The sequence below is a fragment of the Humulus lupulus genome, chromosome 5 (assembly GCF_963169125.1).
Source record: "Humulus lupulus chromosome 5, drHumLupu1.1, whole genome shotgun sequence".
NCBI lineage: Eukaryota > Viridiplantae > Streptophyta > Magnoliopsida > Rosales > Cannabaceae > Humulus > Humulus lupulus.
The window spans coordinates 182,656,494-182,682,152 of record NC_084797.1 but is presented as its reverse complement, the minus strand read 5'-3'; the positions used below and the strand labels follow the sequence as shown (position 1 = coordinate 182,682,152).

The window sequence follows — 25,659 nt, the reverse complement described above, 5'->3', positions numbered from 1 at the left end:
GTAGAAATATAAGCAAAACACCAAGTGTGGTGGTCCTCATAGTCACAGCATGGGTTATATCAATAAGATTGTCCATAATTTTTCAATCTATATCAAATACATTTTATCATATAGATTATATACATTGGAACAAGCATCACGCATCTTTCATTTTTATTTTTTTCCTTTCCAACTAGGGCTCCTAGCAATTCTTGGCTCAATTCAAAACATGCCAAAAAAACAACATAGAAATAATTTGATTCCATTCTAATCCCAAGTAAGCTAAGTTGTCTAAACATGTTTTCTGTGGTGATAGGAGACCAAAATATCAGAGTATGCAAAACAAAAGATGATCAGTGATTGTTTAGGTGACAATGGACCCCATAAAATTGACTAAAGATATGATCTTGAAAGCAATGGTGGAACTGCAACAAATAACCATTAATAAAAAAACACACACACACACACAGAAAGTTATCACTTTTGATGAGATGAATTGACAAGAATGAAATGAAAGGATATAGAACCAAGAGAGGGAGATAGTTGATTGGCAAGACCACAAAATTAACCATTGGTTAGCAATTGAAGGCAAGTTGTACAAGGTCTTATGGTAAAGGTAGAGGATATGCTTAGAAAAATTACATCATCCAAATGTTAAAAAACAAATTTTAACAAATAACAGCATAACTACTATTAGTTTCCCCAATATGATCTTGTTTTTTTCAATGGATTTTTCTGGGCCATTTAAAAAAACTAGTTAAGAGAATATTAGCAAGATGAAAACAGACTTCTTACGCATGACATTGCCAATAGTTCCATCAGTGTAATTAAAATGTATTAAAAATACACATCAAATAAATTATACCTTGTGTCACCAACAAAATCATTGGAGACAACGTCTTCATTTGTGTACCCAAGAATGCCTTTAAGTGGTCCCTCTAATGCATACCTATATCTCCAATCACAAAACAAAAATTAAAAATAAGACAATTACACACTTAGACAAACACAAGAGGAGAGGAATAAATGCAATGATTAGATACTTCACAAAGAATGCATGAACATACTTTATGGCTGCCTTGACATCTTCATAGGAAGCACTCTTCTCAAGTCGAGAAGTTAGGTCCACCACCGAGACATTAGGAGTTGGAACACGGAAGGCCATTCCAGTAAGTTTTCCATTCAGTTCTGGGAGAACCTTTCCAACAGCCTATAGTTCCAAAAAATAAAATAATAAACATAATAATAAGAATCAAACCACATTAAAACCAGCATTGTTTTTAGATTTCCCTATGAATTTAGATTTCACTACCTTTGCAGCACCAATAGAACTAGGAATGATATTTTTTCTAGCTCCACGGCCTCCTCTCCAATCCTTCATTGATGGGCCATCAACAGTCTTCTGTGTTGCTGAACATTAGAAACAAGAGTCAAGCAACCAACTTGTAAACTATTCTCCTATTATAGAAACAAATAAAGTGAAAAACAAACATGTAGTTGCATGAACAGTTGTCATTAAACCTTCAAGAATACCAAATTCCTCATGAAAAACCTATGTAAAGTAGTAAGAAAATCACTCAGCGAATAACTAAAAAGCATAATAGCTAAAAAGCATATTATTCATAAATGTATATTAATTATTAATGATATCTAACTCCAACCATTCAATACTATTACTATAAAATACAAAAAAAAAGAGTTTATTATATATTTATACTATTAATATTACTATATAATATATATTTATATGTATACTATTACTTGCTTGTCAACTTTAGGCCAACATATATTAGCAAAACTAGCTCACAAGAATAACAGTAACACAGTAAGAAGAATCAAATGTAATATTGCACAAGAATCTGAGATTACACCATAAGTCTTTATTAAGCATCAACAATCTGAGATTACACCTTATACACAGTTGAGAAGAACTAGCACACTCAAATTATAACAGTTCACACATAATAGAAGTCCTGAAGAAACTCTCTCACAAAGCTAGTTCTCTCTTTCTTAAAGTCTAATCTCTAAAAAATATTGTATTATAGAATGAGGTATATGCCATTCTCTTTGGTTTTCCTTTGTTAAGATTTTTAGAGAGCTTTTCATCCTCTGAAAAACAACTATTAGTGTAATTTACTATTGACACAGTTAGAAGAATAGTCTATAAAAAAACATGATCTTGAACAAATATCCATAAAACAAATATTATCACTCAAAAGTTCTTAATTACAAGTGCCAAATGTACAACCACACATATTCTTTATCAACAATATTAACCACTTGTCAATTGAAAACATGCCAACAAATAATCTCCTATCCTAGTTGTTGTATTATAAACCCCTGCAAAAACATATTACAAACACACACTACAAGAAAAAACAGTATTCATAACACTTAAAAACTGCTATCCGGGACTATTGATAGCATTTCTGAAAATGCTAACATAGCCCCTGTTATTAAAAGTCCAGTCTTTTCTATAACAGTTTTTGAATGTTATGTTCGGTGTTATCTTAAACTATTCAATAACACATTTTTAGGTGCTATAATATTCAAATAATAACATTTAGATAGAGTTTTTGGTTATAAATTTGAAGTTTAATCTTGTACTTTTTTCATAACACTTTTCAACTGTTACATTTAATTATTTTGATAACATTTTTAGTTTGTTATATTATATATATCATAACGATTTGTTTCGCTTATAATATGTTTTTAAATCGTAACATATAGTAATAAAATTTTGTTACTTTAGTGTGGATAATATATTTTAAATTTTATTTTAATAAGTATACTTATATGATTTTTTTTAATTAAAATATCTTCATTATTGTATTTTGATAAAAAAAAAAACAAAATTAATCATAAAATGTAATTCTCAATAGATTGATAAACTATAAGTATTACATTAAAAAATAACTAATTCAAACCATGAATGTGTCTACTTCATAAGATATTAGTTCTAACTTAAGTTTGAAAGCATAACATAATAAAGTTTTATAATCTTGAACATTTTTTACTTCAAACTATAGTTTGGATGATGTTGTTGCTGCTAATGCTATTGTTGCTGTTGTTGTAGCTGTTCTTCAGATTGTTGTGCTTGACTATGAACCCCAGATGGAGTACTAGTCCTTTGAGGGAACTTGTTCAAACTCTCTGAAAAATAAATAGAGAAAGATAAGCAGTCAGGTTTGGAGAGCTGATGCCACAAACCTAACATACAATTAGCCCCATTTAAATCATTACTGACTATAATCAACATGAACAAAACAGAATTCAGAAATCCAAATATAAATAAGCATAATAGAAAACAAAATGAAGATTCAAACAAAGCTTGGGAACAACTGCAAGATGAAAACTAAAATAAATAAATAATATAACAAGTGAATGCAAAGCCAATCCCATAACTATCATATAAACTATAACTTACCAAAGCTATAAATAAGAAAAGAGAATACAATGCAAATAAAATCAAACTTGTCAAACAACTTGCTGCCATTAGAGAATACAGTGAATGTATATCAATATGTTTCAGCATATTTGTATTTTACTGTTTTAACAAGTTAATAATGAGTTCATTCAACCTGTAAAGATAAGGCAGTAGAAGAGGTATAGAAGAAATTTCTGCTTGAGTTTCACATACAATAAATTAAGTATTCTAACAGTTAAATTGTGTCTGAAGTTAGCATAATATTATAACAAAAATAAAAGTAAGAGAAGTAATAAAATATGAATATAGTAGACAATTTTATAGAGAGAGCAACAATTATAATATGAGATTCAGATTCAGATTTTACCCAAAATTGCAGAAAAAAAAAGACGAGACTTGGATTTCTAGAGAAAATCTAAAATGACAGAGAGAGGCTCAAATTTTACACCTTAAATATGAAATGTTGAAATGAGATAGATAAATGCTTCAATACAAGGGAAAAAAATTGCAGCACAGAGATTGAAAAGAAGATTCCTACATTTTAATAAAACAAATGACAAAACAGAAGTGCAGGCACATCCTTTGTTGCCTTATTATTTATATTTTTTCTAGTACATTTTTTTAATGAAGTGAACAGTTTTCTCTCTTTAAACCAACAAGAATAACTAAATAATGGATTGGGCAGATAACATCAAAGACAACCTCAGCATGCAGTATAGATGCGAGGATGTTAGCCTTTTATTATAGAGCTGTTACATTGCCTAAGAGGGACAAGTGTAATAAGGAGAGGCCCCACTTACATGTCTAAAGACGTATTGAAAATCATATACTATTAAAATCAAGACAAGCAATATAAAGACAATGAATAAGATAACACACAATCACTTGAATATAGTACAGTCTTCATAAATCGGATTGATGAAAATGTGATCACTGAAAAAGAAAATACTTTTTTGCCAAGTTAAGAGACGACAAAGCCACTAGAACAATGTCTTCCCATATATGGAAGAAAAAAAAAACATTACGAAGGCACTATATCAAGGAACTCTTATAAGCACTTTTTTTTAAAGGAACTCTTATATACATCTCACTCACCTTTTTATTAAGGTCATGGAAAGCCTCCAAATGTGATAGTGCATTGCCCGCTGCCAAGAGTGCAATCATGCCCTAAAATCATTCCACAAAAATGTTAATTAAGGGTTTCCTAAACTTCAGAGATGTAATATCACATTTCAACATGGAAAGCAACATGATAAGACTTAAAACTTATTGATATTGGGGAGTCTGCACCAAGGCTTTTGTCACGGAAAAATGAAGCCGAATCCATTGACGCCACAGTCAATATAATAGGCTTACCCTGATCTAAGGAGGAGATATTAAGCGAAGGAAGTGATGACCAAACACTGCCCTTCATAATTATGAGCAATAGTTAAATTCAAAGTAATTTAGGAAGGTCAAAAGAATAAAGATAAGAAGAAATGTGTTGATCTTCTAAATATGTGTTTCAAACACTGAAAGTTGATGGAAGTAAGTTTCAGCATCAAAGATTTGAATCCTACAAAGCTCAACTATAGACCAACATACATATTCTTTTGACCTCCCCTGTACAAATAAAACTGAGAAAAAGAATCCCATGAAATCTTCCCCACTCAAAACAATAAATACACACACACACACACATATATATTTACATATAATAATATAAAATCTAATAAGAAAGAAAATGAAAACCAAGCCAATGAGAATAAGGACTACATTCTAAAATACAAGTCAGATTTCGAACTCAAAAGAGAGATGAGACACAAATACAAATCGTGAACCACATTTAGAGCTGTTAGACTTCATTATGGATACCAAAAAATGCAAAATGAGTTACCTGTATCCCCCTAATGGAAGGCAGGTCTCCTCTTTCAAACAAGATTCTGAATCACGAGTTCCAGCTTTCACTGTCTAATCAAAACAAATGTATCACAGATTCCTTGAAAACATCATTAAGCCAACAACCAAAAAATGTCTGCGAGATAAAGTCAATAAAATGCACTAGAAAGTTAAAAACAAACAAGCTACCTGCATCACAAGATCAAACTCAGCCACAACAGTGGTATAAGATCTCTGTCTCTTCAAAATTTCTTCAGAAACCTGCATATGAGTGACATCAAAAAGTTTATTAACAATAAACTAAAGCTGCCAAAAAATTGTCTTGTGGTTGGGGGGGCAAACATCAACAACAATTAAATACAGTCCATTAATATGAAAATTGAAATAACTAGACTTTTTCTTTTAAAAGTGGTTTCACTTCTTCAGTGGACGGTACAAAATGAAAACCAAATGAAATGGCACTTACTACCTCTTGGATGGTCTTCGTACTACTCTCCGAGAGCAAGAATACAGGAAAATCATACTTGTTCCACAATATACCAGATCCCTGAAAATGTGGAAGGAAGTTGTTGGTCCAATATATCAAACAGAATGTTAAAAGATGAAACACGAACAATACATTAGATAAGTTTGGCATTTATAACCAGTAAAAGTAAGGAGTATATAATGTTCTAACTTTTAATATGTGAAACACATTGATACTCACCTAAACAAATGTGACAGGTAGAATTTAAGTTGTTCCATGTTCTTCAAGTAGTATAATAAAGGTAAGAAAAAGATATATTCAAATTTTACTTAAAACACAAATAACTTATACAACCTCACATTGTATAAACACTCGTTGAAATTCCTGTATTATGTGACCAGCAAAAGCACACAGGCCCCTTATGGAGATGAGGCTGTGGGGCTTTGTAGTCTGGCATTAAACATGAAATAATAACCCATATTTTGCACTTTTGCTTGGAAAAGAACCATATATGCAAATAATTAGGATAATAATTACAATCTATGAGTTCCTAAATAGAAATTAATATAACTTTAACAACCAACCTTCCTCTACAGTAACTGAAGTTGAATATTTTTAGTGATTAGACATGAGGGTCCAACACAGATGGAAACTTGATGCTCACGGAAGTTAGCTAAAGATGACTAGTCCTATAACATATAGCATGGTAGTAGAAATAAAACTGTGAACAGAAAAAATGTCACCCTTACGAAAATATTATCAAAGAGCTTATGCTGAAAAAGTTGTATGTAAGGTGTGGTGCATAAAAGAAAGGTAGACTATCAAATGTCTAATACCCCATTCTAATATAGCACGCATATAACTATATATTCAACTCATGAGGATAATAAAAATATGTTATAGAGAATAATTACCATATAACAAGTACCATATAACCCTTCAGATTAATGGCTTTTTCCTTTGTTGCAGAGTTGTGTTTTACAATTGCCTGGCTCAGCTGAGGAACATAATGTCCTAGTACATAGATGCCCACAAAGAAAACCACAATTCAAACAAAGTATTGATGATATATGAATATACGTGTGCATAAAATATAATTAGTATGAAGAAATTGGAGAACTGATTGGCTCAAACATGAATTCAACAAATGAATTTTGAGATACTTGTTACTAATGCCTACACAGCTTAATCCATTAAATCAACATAAAACGAGTTTGAAGGTTAATCACCTGCATAGCTCTCTCCTGTAATATAGAAGTCCCTTCCTTAAGGACTACTAATCACTATGCATATTACCCACCTTTAGCTAAAGAAATAAATACGATGCCCAGAGATTGCAAACAGACAAAAATGCAAGTTCGATTCAGTCATTTGGTAAGCAATTTAAACTTTTACTTGAACCATCAAATTCCTCGCGAAGTTTTGACATAAAATTCTCATTCATTTGGCCTCTTTACCTCACTCATTTGTTCAATAAAGCAAATGACTCAAAATTAACATTGTTATGCACATGTGCAAATACTAATGTGAACTCAAAAGCATAATTGACTATTTATGCTTATTTCAGATTTCCTTAAATAACACCCCTTAAAAAATAAAATAAAATTAAAATTAAAAAACATAAAAATACACTCAATATAGGATTCTAAAGAGCTGCCAAAATGGGAACCAAAATATAACACAAACAAACCTGAGTGGATGAAACAATAGTAAGCAAGCATGGGAACAAAACAGGTACTAATGTGGGCATCACTTTATCGTCCAAGTCATCAGAGAGAAGAGCCCAGCACCTCAAAGCTCCATGAACTACAACATTTAGAAGCAAATCATGCATCTTTCAGATGTAAAAGCCATAAAACTCTTAAATATGAAACAAATAACAAACAATAACTTGCAACACTTGAGCAAGTTAAAATCCCTAATAGCCTAGATTAAAAATTGTCATAATATAGTACACACTTAGAGGTTATTGTTGTCAATCTAACATAAGTGGTAATAATAGAAAAACAACAAACAAGATAGCTCGGCACCAGCTCACCTGCTTCTTCCCCTGCTTTGAAAGACCTAAGTGAGTGAGAACATCCTTAAGCTCTTTTATTCTAAAATATGCCAACTTTTCCTGCAACAAAAACAAACACATCAATAAACCTTGAATGCAACATCAACAATTCAATGTACAAACACTTTCAAATAATTTCATCACAAAATAATTTCAACACCCAAATGATTGAAATAGAGAAGTACCTGAGAGCCAGCAAGCTCCTCAAACTGCTTGACCCAATCATCCATCATAGCATTATTACCCAAGTCCGGAACAGGTGGCCTGACAAATAATATTGAGCATAACATTTTCTTACTTACTCAATATACAATACTCAGATTCAAGAAATCCACAGATAATAACAAGATTCAAAAAGAAGATATACCTAGATTCAAGAACAAACATTTGATGTGGTAAACAACATATGAAAATTAAACACTGTAAAAAAATTAATACCCTCATACGAAGAATGCGTCCACCACGAATGGCAAGGTCAGCCACCAAAAGAGCACATATATATTACTCGGAGATCGTGAGCTCAAGCACCGCCGCACCCACGCCGTAGACCCACCGCCGCAAGCATCGCCGCACCCACGCCGTAGACCCACCGCTGCAAGGACTGTCGCACCCACGAGCGAGCCACGCCGTAGACCCACGAGTCAAGCCTCCCTGTCACACGACCCAAGCCGCGGACCCCATCACCTTGTTGCACACCTGCAACAAACAGAGAGAAAGAAAGAAAGATTGAACGAGAGAGTTGCTGAGAGAGAAAGATAGAACATGAGAGAGAAACAGAGGAGGCGTAGGGTTATTAGGGATTTTTTGCTTTTGTCTTTCATTTGGCGCCTAAGTATAATTTAGCGCCTAAAATTTTTAGTCCGGTCAAACAATAGCGTTTTTTAAAATATGCTATATTTTAATGTAATATATGGGCATAATTGTTGTAGTGACACAGAAAAATGGCTAACAATATCGAAGACAAAGTCAGCTGACAGAAATTTAATCAAACACACCAGAAACGCCCAAGTTTTCTTTGTTCGGACTTAACCAAATCAAGTTAGTCCTACAGCCAAGGCAACAGAGGTCCTTAGTCAAATTCACTATCAAACATGAGATTACACACTCAAGTCACATAATGACAAGAAGTTTTCTCAAGTAAGTCATATTCTGTTATATTCCACACTAGTAGGTAAGACTATAGTCAAGTAAGTCAACTAGTCATCTCAACAAGTTTAATATCACTTGTATCAGCATACATAAAATAATTTCTATTTAAGAAAGCCACTGTGTGGAATAATTAGAGTAAACATATCTTTCTAGTGTTGTTAGAAAGCTGGCTTATAAAGTTAGTTATGGTAGTTATATCCTACACATTGTATAAATGTTCCAGCTGTCTTATAAAGCTAGTTGGGTATTGTGAGGAAGAAAAAAAACTCAAGAAAAGAAGAGTGAAAACAGAGAAAAAAACCTGAGATGTGATATTCATTCTTGCAAGGTTGAGTTCTGTAATGGTGTGTGTTCTTTCTTACTTTCTTTTCTGGTTTCTTGTTGTGATCATAAGGTGTTTGTGTGTGTTATTTAATTTTTTAACTAAGCTTTTTGTTTCTTATTGAAAACATTTGGGGATCATTAGCTCTAACTGGTAACTACTGATTATAATTACATATTTTATTTCTTTTTCCTATATATCTATATATGTGTATGTTATGTGATCGAACTGAATTTTTCAAAGAAACATACAAGAAAATGATATTTGACAATATTCATATACTGAAGTTACATCCTCTGTGTTATATATGCACATGTAATGTAACTTCTACAATGATTCCATCTCCTTATTTGATTATCTCTTTGGTGGTCTGATCTGATCATAACTATTTTCTCTGCCAAAGCTAGCTAGCTCATGTTTAGAAATCATTTACATAAGAAAAAAACCTATTCCCGACAATTTTAAGTTACTGTTGTGATTGTGTAAATATATATGATCTATTAACTACTTGAAAGTCCTACTAATTTAATAAGCAAGAGTTTTCAAATAACTATGTTTTCTAGTTTAGTTAAGCTTAAACATGAGAACTTTTGGTAATTAAAATATATCTATTGTAATAGATTAATATACAGTTCTAGCTATGGAAACACCAGAGTTTCCTCCCATAAGTATGTACTAATTCAGCTACATAAGCTGTAAAGTATTCTAATTTGGTATGTAGTAATCTCTCTTTCATGAGTCCTAAACTCATTTCTGGCTCATGTACTATTATATATTATTATTACATATGAGGAGATGGTTTTGTCAATATAGATCAACTTATGTAGAGACATTATTATATATATATGTACATATAAATGTAATTAATGATTGGTCATGCATCTTTTACTTTTTGTCATTTTATGTGTGTGATGGGAGTGTTAATTTATAGTGGAAGCTTTTCTGTTAATGTTCATTATTAACTGAGTTGAATTAATGGATTGAGTTCTCTCAAACACTACTTTTAAACACTATTATCTATTTATAATGTCCTACTGTTAGTAGCAAAATCTTTAGACATCATGTTCGGATATTTTTACATATTTTCTTGTTGCATTCTCAATGGAAAAATTGAAGCTATGCAGTGTATTTAAGTATTTATCTAAGTGGGACTGAAGAGAAAAAATGGAGGGATTCAATCGAATTAATATGAATGAAGCACTAAATTATGAACTACTAAAATGAGGATCAAGATCAGGACTTGTTATAAATTTTCTTTTTTGACTTCTCTAAATTTATGTATGTGTGTTCTTCATCTTTGCTTGCAATTTTACAATCATTTGAAAGCTACTGTACTAGATATTAATGGCACATTTTTTCAAATATCAATCATATCAGGGATGCCTTTGAATATGTGTGATAATTTGTTCAAAAAAATAGATAAAATAGATCTCATGCTCAACTCTTTGTGAAGTCATTCTTGATGGGAAGGCATGTTTTGGAAACTTGGAGTTCTTGTATGCTTTAGTATGGGATTATTATGTGTGTTCAACTAAATACAACCTGATTCTTGTGCCATATCTATAAGTCAAAATGATCAAAGTACACATTTCCTATGTATTAGGGCCCTTAAACATAGTCCTTGAAACAATTATTTATTTAAATGCTTACTCAAATGTCAGGGGAGGGAAACCAAGCTATTGTTTTGGGTAATTATATTTATGATGTTTTGGGTAATTATATTTGACTTAGAACTCATAGAGGCATTATCAGATTATACGTTTTTCTAATCACAACTCATATGTATAATGGTTTATTATTCAAACCCTAAGGTTGGGGATGTGAAAACTACCCTTATTCACACCCAATGCGAGATATCTATCAATATAATCAAACAAATTCAAGCAAACACAATTTATTTGTAAGAAGATGTTAGCTTATAATTCTAGATAAAATCTAACATCATTTTCCATATAAAAGCTTACCTAACCATCTATCAATACCAAGTAAAAAAATTCAAACAACACACAATAAGTTTTCATCCTTATATCACCGCAACACACAAACAAATTTTCCAGAACCTATTTCTCTAAGACACAAGTTTTCAACCTTCCGTTATCACTGCAGCACACAATTTTAATCTCAGAACCTACTTCTCTATGAATGAATATTTAAGATATTCAAACTCCTCTAACATTTGTATGATATTAAGAAAATAGTTAAGAAAACATACTTCTGTACCTCTTGCTATTAATAATCAAGTTAATTAACTTTGCAATGCTCATTGCCAATTTGATCCACAACCAAAAGAATATAATCAATACCTAAAAGATTAATACAAAATTAAAATTAAATGATATAATAAAACCATAAAATTCATGAAATTACTTGTTACGAGTCTTAAAATCATAAACTGTATTCATTAATGGTTCAAACTTAACATAAAGAAACATATTCCAACCAAATGTCCAAAAAAAATCATCATTTTCATCATCACCATCATTTCCGCTCATTCTATCTTAAATTCAGCTTCTAAAATACTAAAATAAACATTATTTCATCAACTTAATACTAATAACAATGTTGCTCTACTAAATTATGGTAGCCAAACAATTTAGTTGCTAATTCTAAAATAATAAGACTAATTAATTCTACTACAAAAAATTATTAGTAGCTGTTGACTGTGTTTTTAGCCAACGACGTGAGAACGTCAAATACGACAAACCTTCAAGAGAATTTAAATAACACAGACAGTTTAATCAAGAAAAATAAATAACACACAAGATTTTTATAGTGGTTCAGCCCCGATCAGTCGGTAATAGCCTAATCCACTTAGAGTTGTGATTATAGTTCTATACTCAAGATCAGATAGACTGAGCCAACTGAGTTTCTTCAGTACAGATTGCAAAAATACAAGAATTCTTTCAAATGTCAGCACTTTCTCTCTCTAGAATACTCAGACCCAAATTTCTCTCTCTAGAATGCTCAAACCCAAATTTTCTCTCTCTAGAAAGAAGAAGCCGAAGAACCCCTCTCTAATCCCATAAGCCCTCTATTTATAGGCTTAGGGTCACACATCTGATATCCCCTAGAATCGGGATATTTTATTATATTTATTACATTTAAATTACAAAAAACATTCAACATGTAACCAAACCCCCCATTTGTGGGAAGAATGAGAGATTCCCGCGTATCTTGTTGAAGCTGTTTCTGGGAATCTTGACTTAGTCCTCCTCTAGCTAGTTGATCCACCTCTCCTACTGACCACTCATGCAAGTGCTGGTCGGACATGTGCATGGTGGTAGGACAAACATTTGTTGGTCGGACGTGCATGGTGGTAGGACATGCACTTCTCTCCTCTAACATGGCACTCTCCTCTAGCATGCCATGTTTCTCCTCGGACCACACCCTTGGGATCTTCTAGGATGCACTCTCCTTAGCTCTCCCAGGATCACATCCTTGGGGTCTCCTAGGACCACTCTCTTGAGTTCTCCTCGGACCAAGGTCCAACCTCACCTTGCCCTTCCATCGGACCAAGGTCCGACCGGGCACTTGGACTGCTCCTCGGATGTACTTGGCTAGGACGTGACACTCTAAAGCAGTCAAAACTCTTCATCAATCTACCGGGTCACTTTATCACAACTCTGAGGGGTCAATGTATTTATTGACTATTTAATGTGTCTTTTATAGACCATGTACTGCCATTTGTCACCTCTATTACCACGCCATCAATCTCCATTTTTGGGGATAACAGTAGCTAATTTATTATTTTAGCTACCAATTTTCTTTTGGTAGCTAAATCTATTTGTGCCTAAATATATAATTGAAAACTTTATGTATTATTTGCTACCATTTTATTTTGGTAGCAAAGAAAAAACATTTACCCACTAATTTTTTGTTAGCTAAAAATAAAGTTTCAATCATTTTATTTTGCAAAATTTAGCTACTAATGATTTGTGGTGACTGCAGAGGGCCTTTGGGAAAACTGCACTCCCGCACTCTGAATACAATAATGAAAACAATCAACTGAAGTTGAAAATGAAATTTCTATACAAAAACATCACCATCACCAGTAAACTCAAAACCAGAGAGTACATGATCACCCAAAGACTATGTTTAGTAAAAGGGTTGGAAAAAGACAAGCTTCAGGTCCACAAAAGCACTACTCCTCAAACAAGCCATAACTTGCTAACACTGTCATAGACCCATTACAATTTTCAGGGCCAAATTTACTGTCCATATTAATACTAGTCATAAGAATATCAAATTAAAATAGCATAGAAAGTAAGTTTTTAGGAACTACCAACGCAAAAATTTCTACAGATTCCTTAATTGATTACAAAATAACTACAGCTCTTCTCTCCAATTGAAGAAAAGTATACCCCTCTTTCTCTATATATACACAAAATATATATATATGTATATATTTATACAAGAAAGCCTCTCCAAGACAAAATAGTAGGAATTACTGTGTCATTAAACATAGAGGAAGAATATAATTGGTATATACTTTCCCCCTCTCCTTTCTTACAAAGCTCATTATATCTCATCTCATGCAAGAAATTGTTGTCTTAGCCTAGAAATATATAGCTCACCCTCTAAAACTATCTTGAATATTTAATTAAACAAAAGGGCTCATACAGCATATTCTATCTGTCCAAGCTCATAATGTATATACAGTTTCTTTGCATCATTTTATCATACACTTGTGGGGCATTGACCATTAGTTCAAGAGTAACATAGACCACAATTACCTTACACTACCTTGAACCTCAATACAAACAAACATTCCAAAATCTAACCCAGAACTTTTTCAAAGAAGCAAAAGACAAGAGATATAAGGCAAGAAAGCCTACCTTTAGAACCAGAGCAGAGGAGACCGACGGCAGATTAGCGGCGACGTGCAGCTTCAACAGTAGTTCGGGTGCCTTGGGTTCAATATCACAGTAATGTTAAAAAGATAAGAAATTCAGGTAAGAAGAAACAACGCTTATATTTTATCCTTGCAATTCCATCATGCCCATGTATTATATTATAAAAAGGGGTTATTGGTGTAGTGTTATAAGAAGCAGAAGCATGTATTTATACCAAAAGCCAACAAAAAGAAGACATGGACTTTGTAGTCTTTTGTTTCATAACTCCTAGACCATTAACAATAACATCGCTATCACTATTATCACTAACATTATTTTTTTTTCACCAACAATTGTTTTCAAGACTTCAAGACCATTAATAAACTAGTCAAAAATCATAAAAAAAAAAAGAAGCAAGAACGATAATTAAGTCACTAAATTTGTAACTAAAATCTTACTGAATGCTAATAACAAAATAGTAGCAACATGATACTTTATTGAACTAGAATCATATGACACAACACAATCAAACAAAATAAAAGAAAATGGAAAGAACATACATATGCTTCAATAGTTATATATATGCATAAGGACCTACTACAAGATAAGAGATAACAAATATTAAATAAAGATTATAATGGAGATAAGACTCCTCAATTAAAGAAAAGGGAGACAAGACTCCTCAAATAAAGATAGGAGACAACACTCCTCAAATAAAGCATGGATGCAATTATTACATAAATTTAAATGTAATTATTTTTCATTCTTTTAGCCCAGGCCATTCATTTTAACATGCAACAATTGAAAGGGGAAAAAAAAGCTATATAAATGAAATTATTTATAAGTTACAATATCTTGTATGATGCAGGGCAAACCAAAATTTCAAAGAGAAATGGTGGCTTGTAACAAATCAATATTTTTATCCAACAACTTAACAAACTATCATATGTTGAATGCCCTTTCTGGAATTGAATTTATTTTCTTGTCAAAGCAAACATGCCTAGCTACCACCTTTATTCTCTTTCTTCTTTTTTCTTTACTTAAGCTTTGCCCAACTAACTTGCATGATGAACTTATATAATAATGCACCATTTTATCTCATTACATAAAAAAGATTTATAACTCTTACATAAGGAGAGACCAAATTGGGAATAAATGCTCCATAATCATAATAAATGCAAGTTGACATGCTACCTTATTTCAGAGGAATTGAAGAAAAAATATGGTCAAGCATACATATATATTAAAAAAATATTACCATGTAATTATGAAATCTAAGCAAGCCTCGAATTTTAAGTGATAATCAATCCATTTTGGAAAAAATTTAAGTGCTCAAGAATACATTGTTGTAGCTAAACCCTTACTATCAATAATTAGATTCATATAGAGCATTTATGAGTACGTGAGTCAGACAAAGAAGAAAACAAAAAAAAATACAAGCACTTATAAAATTATGAGTCATTTATAGCCAATGATTAAGTCTTGAAAAGGAAATGATCACGAAAGACTACTGTACTAGTAAATCCTTAACAATTCAAACTTAGAATTGTTTAGAAGACCAAGCTTTTCTATTACTTGTAACATGCATGAGAACTAGATTTGCTAAGTGGCCCATTAAAATGTACTAAGAAAACACATAAAATATGAAAATCACTATATGATGAAAGACAACATAATGAAAAAAACTTAATATAGTCTAACAAACAATATCAATTTAAAGTTTAATTATTGGTCTTTGATGTGCAATGTATAAAGAGAATTTATTAAGGCATAATGATTTTATATATTTATCTATAGTCTAAATTTAATAGTTAGATAATTTTATATTCTTGTTGCTTATGCTCTAATCGAGTCCCAACAAACAATAAAGTCTCAACAAGTCACTTTTCTCAAGAAAGATAAACTAAAATTAAATCATACTGCAGAACAGAGAAAAACTGAGATTAAAAAAAAATCTCATGCTAGAGCCAGAGTTTAGCATGGCTCTACTTAACTAACACACACACAATAAAAATGCTCTTCATCTACTTAGCAAACATTAATGAAAAGTTTGACTCTTTTTTTATAAGAAAATAAAAGGCAAAAGAACCATATATGTACCATTTGACTTCCAACTTTAACTATTATATGATTCATCTTCACATAAATAAGTCATGTATTATTGGTATACTAAAAGCTAAAACAAGCTTCAAAGTTCATAAAACAGAAAGTTCAATAGGAAAAGGCATAGTCATGAGTACAACTTCTAACTTTCTATTTTCTATTGATTTGTAACATTTAGGCAATACACATATGAATAATATATATATATATATATGAAAACATTAATGGCACAATTGAAAGCATACATTGAAGAGACATGATTCATGCACCATTCCAGTCAATCTTGTTATTATTATAGGAGTTTTTCCGTATGAGCAACTGAAAGCATATAACTCAAATGCATTAGTCTCAAAATGCAAAATCAATATTAACTGAGAGATTATGCTTACTTGGACAAAGAAAAGTTTATATATTTATATATATAGAATACAAAACCCAGAAAAACAGAGAGATTAAACTCTTGCCTAAATAAAGCTTATAAACATATCTATTAGAATATTATTAATTATAAAGCCATTTTTTTGTCATTCTATTAGGCATTTTTTCAAACATCTTGAGTGCATAAGAAATAAAAAACTGAGCAAAATATGTAAAGTGAAACCAAATGAATATTCTCACTATTCTTATTTAGCCAAAGGACACAACCAACTCAGTACATTCCAAGCACGTAGAAGAGAAGTTAGAAGAGTAAATAATTATCTATAGAAGTAGAGTGAAGAGAGAAATAATAGTACCTGCATGTATGTATTGGGGCCTAGATTCTCAAAGCTTCTTTAGAATCCAACAAACAACCCAAACACAATATTAGTTTCCAAATTATTATTTTCAAAATATGGTCTCCAATGTCATTATTTCATCCAATATGGTGTGTTTTCAATATATACATTTTAACTTTAATTTCTACAGGTCATTAAAGACTATATATTCATAAAGAAATATATATATATATATATATTCAAATCTGATAGAATTGATAGGCCTAATATAAGATTTACTTACTCTAGAAGGGGGCCAAAGAAGCACACGGGTCAAGGGTAGTCTTGGTCATTTGTGGGCTGAGCTGGAGGTAGTTTGTTAAGGGGTAATTTTGGTACTGTTTAGACATATAGTGTCTGGGGAAGCTATTGTTGGGTTTAGGCGAGAATTGAGTAGTTTCTCTGTCTCAGAGAGGCTCCTCCTCCCATGTATGAGACTTGGTCTCTATTTCTAATTCAATAAAGCTTCTGTGATTACTACCGTTTTTGCTACTGTTTCATTGCATTTTTCTTGTTCTTATTCTCTGTTACTGTTTAGTGTTACTGCTGCCACCATAATCCTGTAACAGGGCTCATCAATTGGTATCAGAGACACCGTTCTTGGTGAATGCCGTCAACACGGATGGAGAAAAAAATTGAAGGCCTCGAGTCTGAAGTGCACGGAATCAGATCGGATATCAACAACATCAAATCGGTGCTGGGGGAGATTAAAGCCCAGGCACACTCTGTTTCAGTACTCACGGAACAGATGAAAACAGTGATGAATGGTCAAGCAAGATTGGCGGATGAGGTATTGAGTATACGAGAGATGAACGAGACCTCGCACGTCTCCGGTCGACGGTCCACTGGTGGTGAGCGACCATCTTCTCCGGGACCGGCTATTTCTCAGCTCCGCGATGGCAACAACGGGCGACGCTCTAAATTCCGGCCAAGGAAGATTGAGCTACCGGTTTATTCAGGCGAAGACCCCGATGAATGGGCGTATAGGGCAGAAAGGTATTTTGGTCTCCAACGATTGACTCCGGCAGAGCAACGCGAGGCAGCGATTCTGTGTTTAGAGGGAGCGGCCCTTAGCTGGTTTCGATGGGAGAATATGCGCCAGACCATCGCTTCTTGGGAAGAGTTGAAGGCGATGCTCATCAAGAGGTTTCGACCAGCACAAGGAGGGACAGTCTACGACCGATTCTTCAGCCTCCAACAGGTGTCGACTGTCCAGGAATACCGGAGGCAATTTGAGTCCCTGGTTGCTTCAATGGAGACGATGGGGGACCCAGCCCTACAAGCTGCCTTCATCAAAGGGCTGAAAATTGAAATACAAGGCCCACTTCGTGTATTGGAGCCCGATGGGCTTATTAAGACAATGGAATTGGCAGAAGCAATTGAGGTTAATCAGGCCTTGGTAAAGAATCACCGTTTTGGGCCAAGTAAAACCAATCCAGGCCCAATTCGACCCATGAGCTCAATGAGTCATTCCGACGCATCTAAGTCCTCCCACGTGACTTCACAATTTTCCCCAAAAACTTCCACTAACTCCAATCTCAAGTCCTCGTCTTCTTCGTCATCGGCTCCGACTCACTTCAAGCAGTACACTGAGGCTGAACTGAAGGCGAAGAAAGCTCGGGGGGTGTGTTTCAAGTGTGATGAAAGGTGGTTTCGGGGTCACGAGTGCAAGGCAATGAAGTTACAAGTGGTTATCATTCAAACAGAACCGGAGGAGGAACCACCTGAAGACCCAATTGCAGAGGCCACGGGTATGCCTCCGTTGGCGCCGCCTGAAGCGCACATGGTGGAAGTATCATTGAATGCTGTGGTGGGACTCACTTCTCCTAAGACCATGAAAATTCTGGGGTCCATTCATGGTCAAGACGTGGTGGTTCTCGTGGACAGTGGTGCGACCCACAATTTTATCACCACAGAGTTAGCGCAGAAATTGAGGCTTCCCTTATCCACCACAGAGGCTTATGGGGTGAAAATGGGGAGTGGTCAAGCGGTTCAAGGCGAAGGAGTTTGTCGGGCAGTTCCATTGGTGTTACAAGAATTGGAGATTATTGAAGATTTTCTTCCTTTACAACTGGGTAGTACCGATGTGATATTGGGTGTTCAATGGCTCGAAACATTGGGAGAAACTATCCACCATTGGAGGGAACATACCATGAAGCTGAAAGTTGGAGGCAAAACTATCACTTTACGAGGTGACCCAACACTCCACAAGACTCGAGTATCGCTGAAAAACATGATTCGTTTGCTGCAACACGAGAGACAAGGTGTTTGGGTGGAATTAGGATGTGTATCGGTTTCCCAAGTAGTTCTTGAGCAGTCGGCAGCCATCAAACAGGTGTTACAACGGTACTCAGCGGTGTTCGAGACACCTACATCTCTGCCTCCTCCAAGAAATCATGATCACGCCATCACACTTCGTCCCGATGCCACGCTGGTGAGTGTCCGTCCATATCGGTATCCTCATAGTATCAAGGATGAAGTCGAGAAGTTAGTGCATGATATGTTAAATGGAGGTATCATTCAGCCAAGTAATAGCCCCTATTCAAGCCCGATTTTGTTGGTTAAGAAAAAAGATGGCGGTTGGCGATTTTGTGTGGACTATCGGGCTTTGAATCGGGCTACCGTACCCGACAAATTCCCCATTCCAGTGATTGATGAATTGCACGGGGCACAAGTGTTTTCAAAGCTGGACTTACGTTCGGGTTATCATCAAATTCGGGTTAAACCCGAAGATGTTCACAAGACAGCCTTTCGGACTCACGAGGGTCACTACAAGTTTGTGGTGATGCCATTCGGGTTGACTAATGCTCCAGCAACTTTTCAATCTCAAATGAACGAAATTTTCAAGCCTCATCTTCGGAAGCGAGTGCTGGTGTTTTTTGATGATATTCTCATATATAGCCCAGATGAGCAAACCCATCTCAAGGATCTGGAAATAGTCTTGCAAACACTGTCACAACATCACTTTTTTGCTAACTTTAAAAAGTGTTGTTTTGGACAGCGGCAGGTGGAGTATCTTGGGCACATTATTTCGGGTCAAGGAGTAGCGGTGGACCCATCTAAGATCAAGGCCATGCTGGAATGGCCGCTGCCCAAGACGATTAAGGAGCTGCGGGGTTTTCTCGGCCTCACAGGCTATTATCGGAAGTTCGTCAAAGATTATGGGACGATAGCAAGGCCATTTACAGATCAACTCAAAAAAGACCAATTCGGCTGGTCCGATGAAGCAACAACAGCCTTTGAATCTTTGAGAACAGCCATGACAACAGTACCAGTGTTGGCTCTTCCTGACTTTACTAAGCCCTTTGTGGTGGAGACCGATGCTTCGGGGTATGGATTGGGAGCTGTGTTGATGCAAGAGGGCCGGCCCATAGCGTATTTCAGCCAGATTTTGAAGCCTAAGGCACGACTGAAGTCCATTTATGAAAAAGAACTTATGGCGATTGTTCTTGCGGTCCTTAAATGGTGGCCCTACCTTCTTGGATGGCATTTCATTGTTCGAACAGACCAGCAAAGTCTCAAGTTCTTGCTGGAACAAAGGTTAATCACTCCTGAACATCAGAAATGGTTGGTAAAATTATTGGGCTATGATTTCGAGATTCAGTACCGAGCTGGGCACACTAATAGGGCAACCGATGCCTTGTCTAGGATTGGGCCAGTTGAATGCTCCTTGTTGACTTCTACCACGTGGTTGGATTGGGATGTTTGCCGTCGAGAGATTGCTAGTGACCTGTTTCTGTCGCGTGTAAAGGCTGATTTGGAGCAAGGGAATACTGTCACTGGGTTTGCCACTGTTCATGAGCAGTTGCTGTATAATGGAAGGCTGGTTTTGTCGTCTACTTCTTCCTTGATTCCTCACTTTTTGAGAGAATACCATTGCTCTTCGGTGGGTGGTCATTCTGGGGAACTTCGTACTTACCAACGGCTGAAAAGTGATGTGTATTGGGTTGGTATGAAAGCCAAGGTGCTGGAGTTTGTTCGTGCTTGCGAGATATGTCAGCGTAATAAACACTCCTCGCTGTCTCCAGGGGGTTTATTACAACCACTGTCGCTGCCCGTTCAAGTGTGGGACGATTTAACCATGGATTTTATCGAAGGCCTACCCAAATCCGAAGGAGTGGACACTATTTTGGTAGTGGTGGACCGGCTTAGCAAGTATAGCCATTTCATTGGCCTCAAACATCCTTTTACTGCCAAAACAGTAGCTGAAATCTTCACCAACACAGTGGTGAAACTACATGGGGTGCCACTCACGATCGTCTCGGATCGGGACCGGATTTTTCTCAGCCACTTTTGGTCTAAATTGTTCAAGCTTCAAGGTACCGAGCTTCGCCATAGTACCTCTTATCACCCCCAAACCGATGGGCAAACCGAGGTGGTCAACCGTTGCCTTGAGACTTATCTTTGTTGTTTTGCTTCGATCCGTCCCAAAGGATGGGCAAAGTGGCTGGCTTGGGCAGAATATTGGTACAACACCACGTACCACTCCTCCTTGGGATGTACCCCTTTCAAGGTGTTGTACGGGCGTGATCCACCCCCCTTGGTTCGATATTCAGCCGGTTCTACTTCGGTGATGGCTGTGGATCAGCTGCTGGAAGAACGGGATTCTTTCCTAGATGACTTGAAGATGCATCTCTTGCGTGCTCAGCAAAAGATTAAGGTTGTGGCCGATGGTTCTCGCCGGCATGTGGAGTTCGCTGTGGGGGATAAGGTCTTTGTTAAATTGAGGCCTTATCGTCAAAAGTCTCTAGCCAACCGAAGGAATGAGAAGCTGGCAGCACGGTACTATGGTCCCTTTTCGATTCTGAAACGTATTGGTAATGTGGCTTATCGTTTGGACCTTCCTTCTTCGGCTGCCATTCATCCTATTTTTCACGTGTCACAACTCCGCGCTGCCATTGGTACTGCTCACTCTTCCAGTACAATTCCCCCGTCGTTGACTGCCGATTTAGAGCTCATTGTTGAGCCTGCTGAGCTGCTGAACGTTTGCCAAACTTCAGCCTCTCAAGAGCAAGTTGTTGAGGTTTTGATTCGCTGGAAAGATCTGCCATTATTTGAGGCGACTTGGGAAAAGTTTGATGTTATCCGAGGGCAATTCCCTGCTTTCAACCTTGAGGACAAGGTTAAAATTTTGGGGGGGGGGGGGGGTAATGATAGAATTGATAGGCCTAATATAAGATTTACTTACTCTATAAGGGGGCCAAAGAAGCACACGGGTCAAGGGTAGTCTTGGTCATTTGTGGGCTGAGCTGGAGGTAGTTTGTTAAGGGGTAATTTTGGTACTGTTTAGACATATAGTGTCTGGGGAAGCTATTGTTGGGTTTAGGCGAGAATTGAGTAGTTTCTCTATCTCAGAGAGGCTCCTCCTCCCATGTATGAGACTTGGTCTCTATTTCTAATTCAATAAAGCTTCTGTGATTACTACCGTTTTTGCTACTGTTTCATTGCATTTTTCTTGTTCTTATTCTCTGTTACTGTTTAGTGTTACTGCTGCCACCATAATCCTGTAACAGGGCTCATCAAAATCCTCTCTCTCAAGCATATATATGTAAAATAGGACCTCACTTTTGATCTTTCCCTATACGTATTACCTAACAAAAAAGTATTCATTCAAATTATTGTTATATAATTACTATTATCTTTATAATCTTAGTCTCTGCCAATCTATTTCTTAGTCAAAAAGTAGCCGAAATTAATGATATATAGAATTATATCAATGGCACTATGATAAGATGACTCGCTAGCTTATTTAATTAAGATGATCAATAATTTTTTTTGTATAGGCTTGTTAGTATACAGGTGTAACAAGTAGTGATTGACCCTTTAATGAATTGAAAGATCAATGAATGATTCCACTTGTCCCACTTAAAATTAATTTTTATTATGTAATTGAAACTATCCGCACACCTCCAAAATAAGAATACTAAACTAATATAGATATTTTGATATGAATGTGAAGGAAATCACAATAAAACCCCAAGACAGAACGAAAATAACAAGGCATGAAAGAAATAATAGGACAAAATAAAACACCCAAACCCACCTTTGTATCCCAGCTCATGCATTTTATAGGCTCTATCTCTTCCTCATCCTTCACACTTGCCTCATGCGTGTCATACCCAGCTCAAGACTGCCTCAGAGGACCTAATTGCTTACTTTGGCCTTCATGAGTTTCAGAACCTCAAATAAAAATCTAGAAATGAAAATGAATAAATATGAGATAAATAAGTAGAATAAATACATTAAGTAATTGGACAACCATGGGAGAAGAGAGATCCAGTTGGTGGTTGGAGATGATGAAGAAAGAATGTCTCTAACTCCCGCCATTGAGCATTTCCTTCACAAACTCTACAATTCCATCAACTTGAACCCGCTCGTTCACAAACTCAACAAGCTCTTTCAATGATCTTTGGTATAAGTTCTCTCCTTCAATGATGATAATCCCAAAATCTATAGACCTTCTGGATCTTCAAAAAAAAAAAAAAGAGAAAGAACCAAACAGAGGTGAGAAGGAAATAGAGAAAAATAAAAACTCTAAAATAAAATGGTTTCACCCACAACTTCACATCATCGATGCGAATGAAAGAGACTCTACGACGGTGGTGGCCAAGAGGCTCCCTTTAGTCGTCGAGAGACAGACCACAACTATTTTCCGTTTGGTAGCCAAGAAAACAAAACGAAAGGGGGGAGAAAGAAAGAAAGAAAAACGTAACAGTATGCATACAACTCCATTTCACATATATAAACTGACTCAAAACATGAAACAAAATCTCATTTAGCTCAAATGAGTTATTAATTCTACAATTCTCACACACACAATCACCAAGTAATTCTCTTCAATTTTCTCGGCAACCAAACAGGAAAAGAATTGAAAGCTCAAACTGTAGAAAAAACAATGAAATCAAAGGCATACCTGTACGAATTCCAACAAAACCAATGAAGCACCGGAACATGAAAAGCCACGAAATGCAATCTCAACGAGGTAAGAAAGAAGAGAGGAGGTGAATTACAGAGGTGACGAAACGCAAAATCCCTAAAAGGCAGAGCAAAACTGAAAGCAGTGGTGAAAGAAGAACAATCCAAAAGCACACAATAATAATAAAGCGATGGAAAGAAGAACAATCCGGTGTCGTCGTTTGCCTCTGGTGTCGTGTGAGGGCTTGGGCCCGCGTGGTTGAAGCTTCGACGGTCTGGTGGGAGAAAGAGATCCGAGAGAGAGGAGAGAGAATGATGAAGAAAAAGGAGAAAGAATTGAAGGGAATGAATTGGGTCTCTCGGGTCTCACATATTTTCAGGTCTCACAGATGAAAAAAAAAAAGCTAAGTGTGGCGGGATAGTGGAATTATTCCCGCCCTTTTTTCATAAAGTGGCCCAATATATTACTTTAGCATAACACTTTTTGATTAGTATTATATTTGTGTGTTATGAAAATGGGTATTTGGTGTAGTGATTAGTGTCATGACCATAGTCATTGTGAAAACGACAAAATTTTGTTCTGTCTCTCTTGGAGATATCCTTCTGTATAGGTGATGGTCGCTTATAAGGGACATTGGAATTGGTCACCTGGTAGACCTCCACTCTGCTCTCGACAAGGGCTGTATAGTTGGTGAATCTTGGCTCATACCTATTGCCTTTGGGGCGCTTATTTTCGGACGTTGATGGCTCATTGTTAGCCCTTTTCCCACCATTTTTACTATTCCCATTCCCGTTGCCATTGGGTTTATCCGACCCGTTGGCGGCTTTGGTGGCATCTTCCTTTGGTCCCTTGTTTTTAGCAGGCAATTTCCCCTCGTTGGCAATCACATCCTCGATCTTGATGTATCGATCTGCTCGATCAAGAAACTCCTGGGTACTCTTCACCCCATTCTTTCTTAAGCTATTCCAGAGGGGAGAACGACGCCTTACTCAACTGTCAGGGCCATCATGTTTACTTCATCGCCCACTGTTTTAGCTCTAGAAGCTGCTCACATAAAGCGCTGGACATATTCCTTTAAGGATTCTCCCTCCTTTTGACGTATCTTGACTAGCTGATTGGCCTCAGTGGGGTGTACACGACCAGCGTAGAGTTGTCCCTAGAATTCCTTCACAAACATTTCCCATGATACTATACTAGCAGGAGGGAATTTAAAGAACCACTCCTGAGCAGTGTCAGATAGGGTGGCCGGATAGATCCTGCAACGAGCATTGTCGATATACCTTCTGGATGTCCATCTGTATCTCAAACTTGTTCACATGAGATACTGGGTCTCCGTACCCATCAAAGTTCGGCAGTACTGGCATCTTGAACTTGCTGGGGGTTTCTGTTACATCAATCCTCTATACGAACGGAGTACCTCTCCTCCGATCACACTTGATGTGGGATGTCCGACTTCCCACCAGCTACTGAACAGCCTGATTCAGTGCATCAATTTGGGCTTGTATAGCGTCTGGGATCGCTGGGGTGACTGGTGCCGGAGGAGCGTACTCATCGTGCCTCTCGCACCTGTCATTGAGCACATCCCTCAAGTCATCATCTCTATGCCTTTATTCGCTAGCGCCCAACAATTCAAAGACATTATGCTGTCTAGGCTGCCCCCCAATGTTTTGGATCGCAAGCCTATTTCCTCTTGGTGGAGGGTTCTTGTCTCCACCTCTTCCTTCATGCCCTCGACCAGAATTTCTCCTGCCGGAGTCGACTTCATTATAATCA

General features: G+C 36.0%; 1 protein-coding gene and 1 long non-coding RNA gene across 2 annotated transcripts; both read right to left on the bottom strand.

The window, feature by feature from the left end:
• Window positions 1-274: 274 nt before the first annotated feature.
• LOC133779746 (uncharacterized) lies at window positions 275-5,982 on the bottom strand. The gene is made up of 11 exons (XM_062219662.1): window positions 5,754-5,982; window positions 5,474-5,545; window positions 5,283-5,356; window positions 4,656-4,809; window positions 4,502-4,573; window positions 4,207-4,235; window positions 1,787-1,838; window positions 1,471-1,531; window positions 1,292-1,389; window positions 1,047-1,189; window positions 275-928 (listed from the first exon to the last, which is right to left on the bottom strand). The coding sequence occupies exons 1-11, from the start codon at window positions 5,919-5,921 to the stop codon at window positions 817-819; spliced, it is 1,035 nt and encodes a 344-aa protein (XP_062075646.1). The 5' UTR covers window positions 5,922-5,982; the 3' UTR covers window positions 275-816.
• A 9,222-nt stretch (window positions 5,983-15,204) lies between these two features.
• On the bottom strand, window positions 15,205-23,898 carry LOC133777907 (uncharacterized). Its single transcript, XR_009868906.1, has 3 exons — window positions 23,014-23,898; window positions 16,950-16,986; window positions 15,205-16,533 (listed from the first exon to the last, which is right to left on the bottom strand). It is a non-coding gene; the product is annotated as an uncharacterized LOC133777907 (long non-coding RNA).
• Window positions 23,899-25,659: the final 1,761 nt, after the last annotated feature.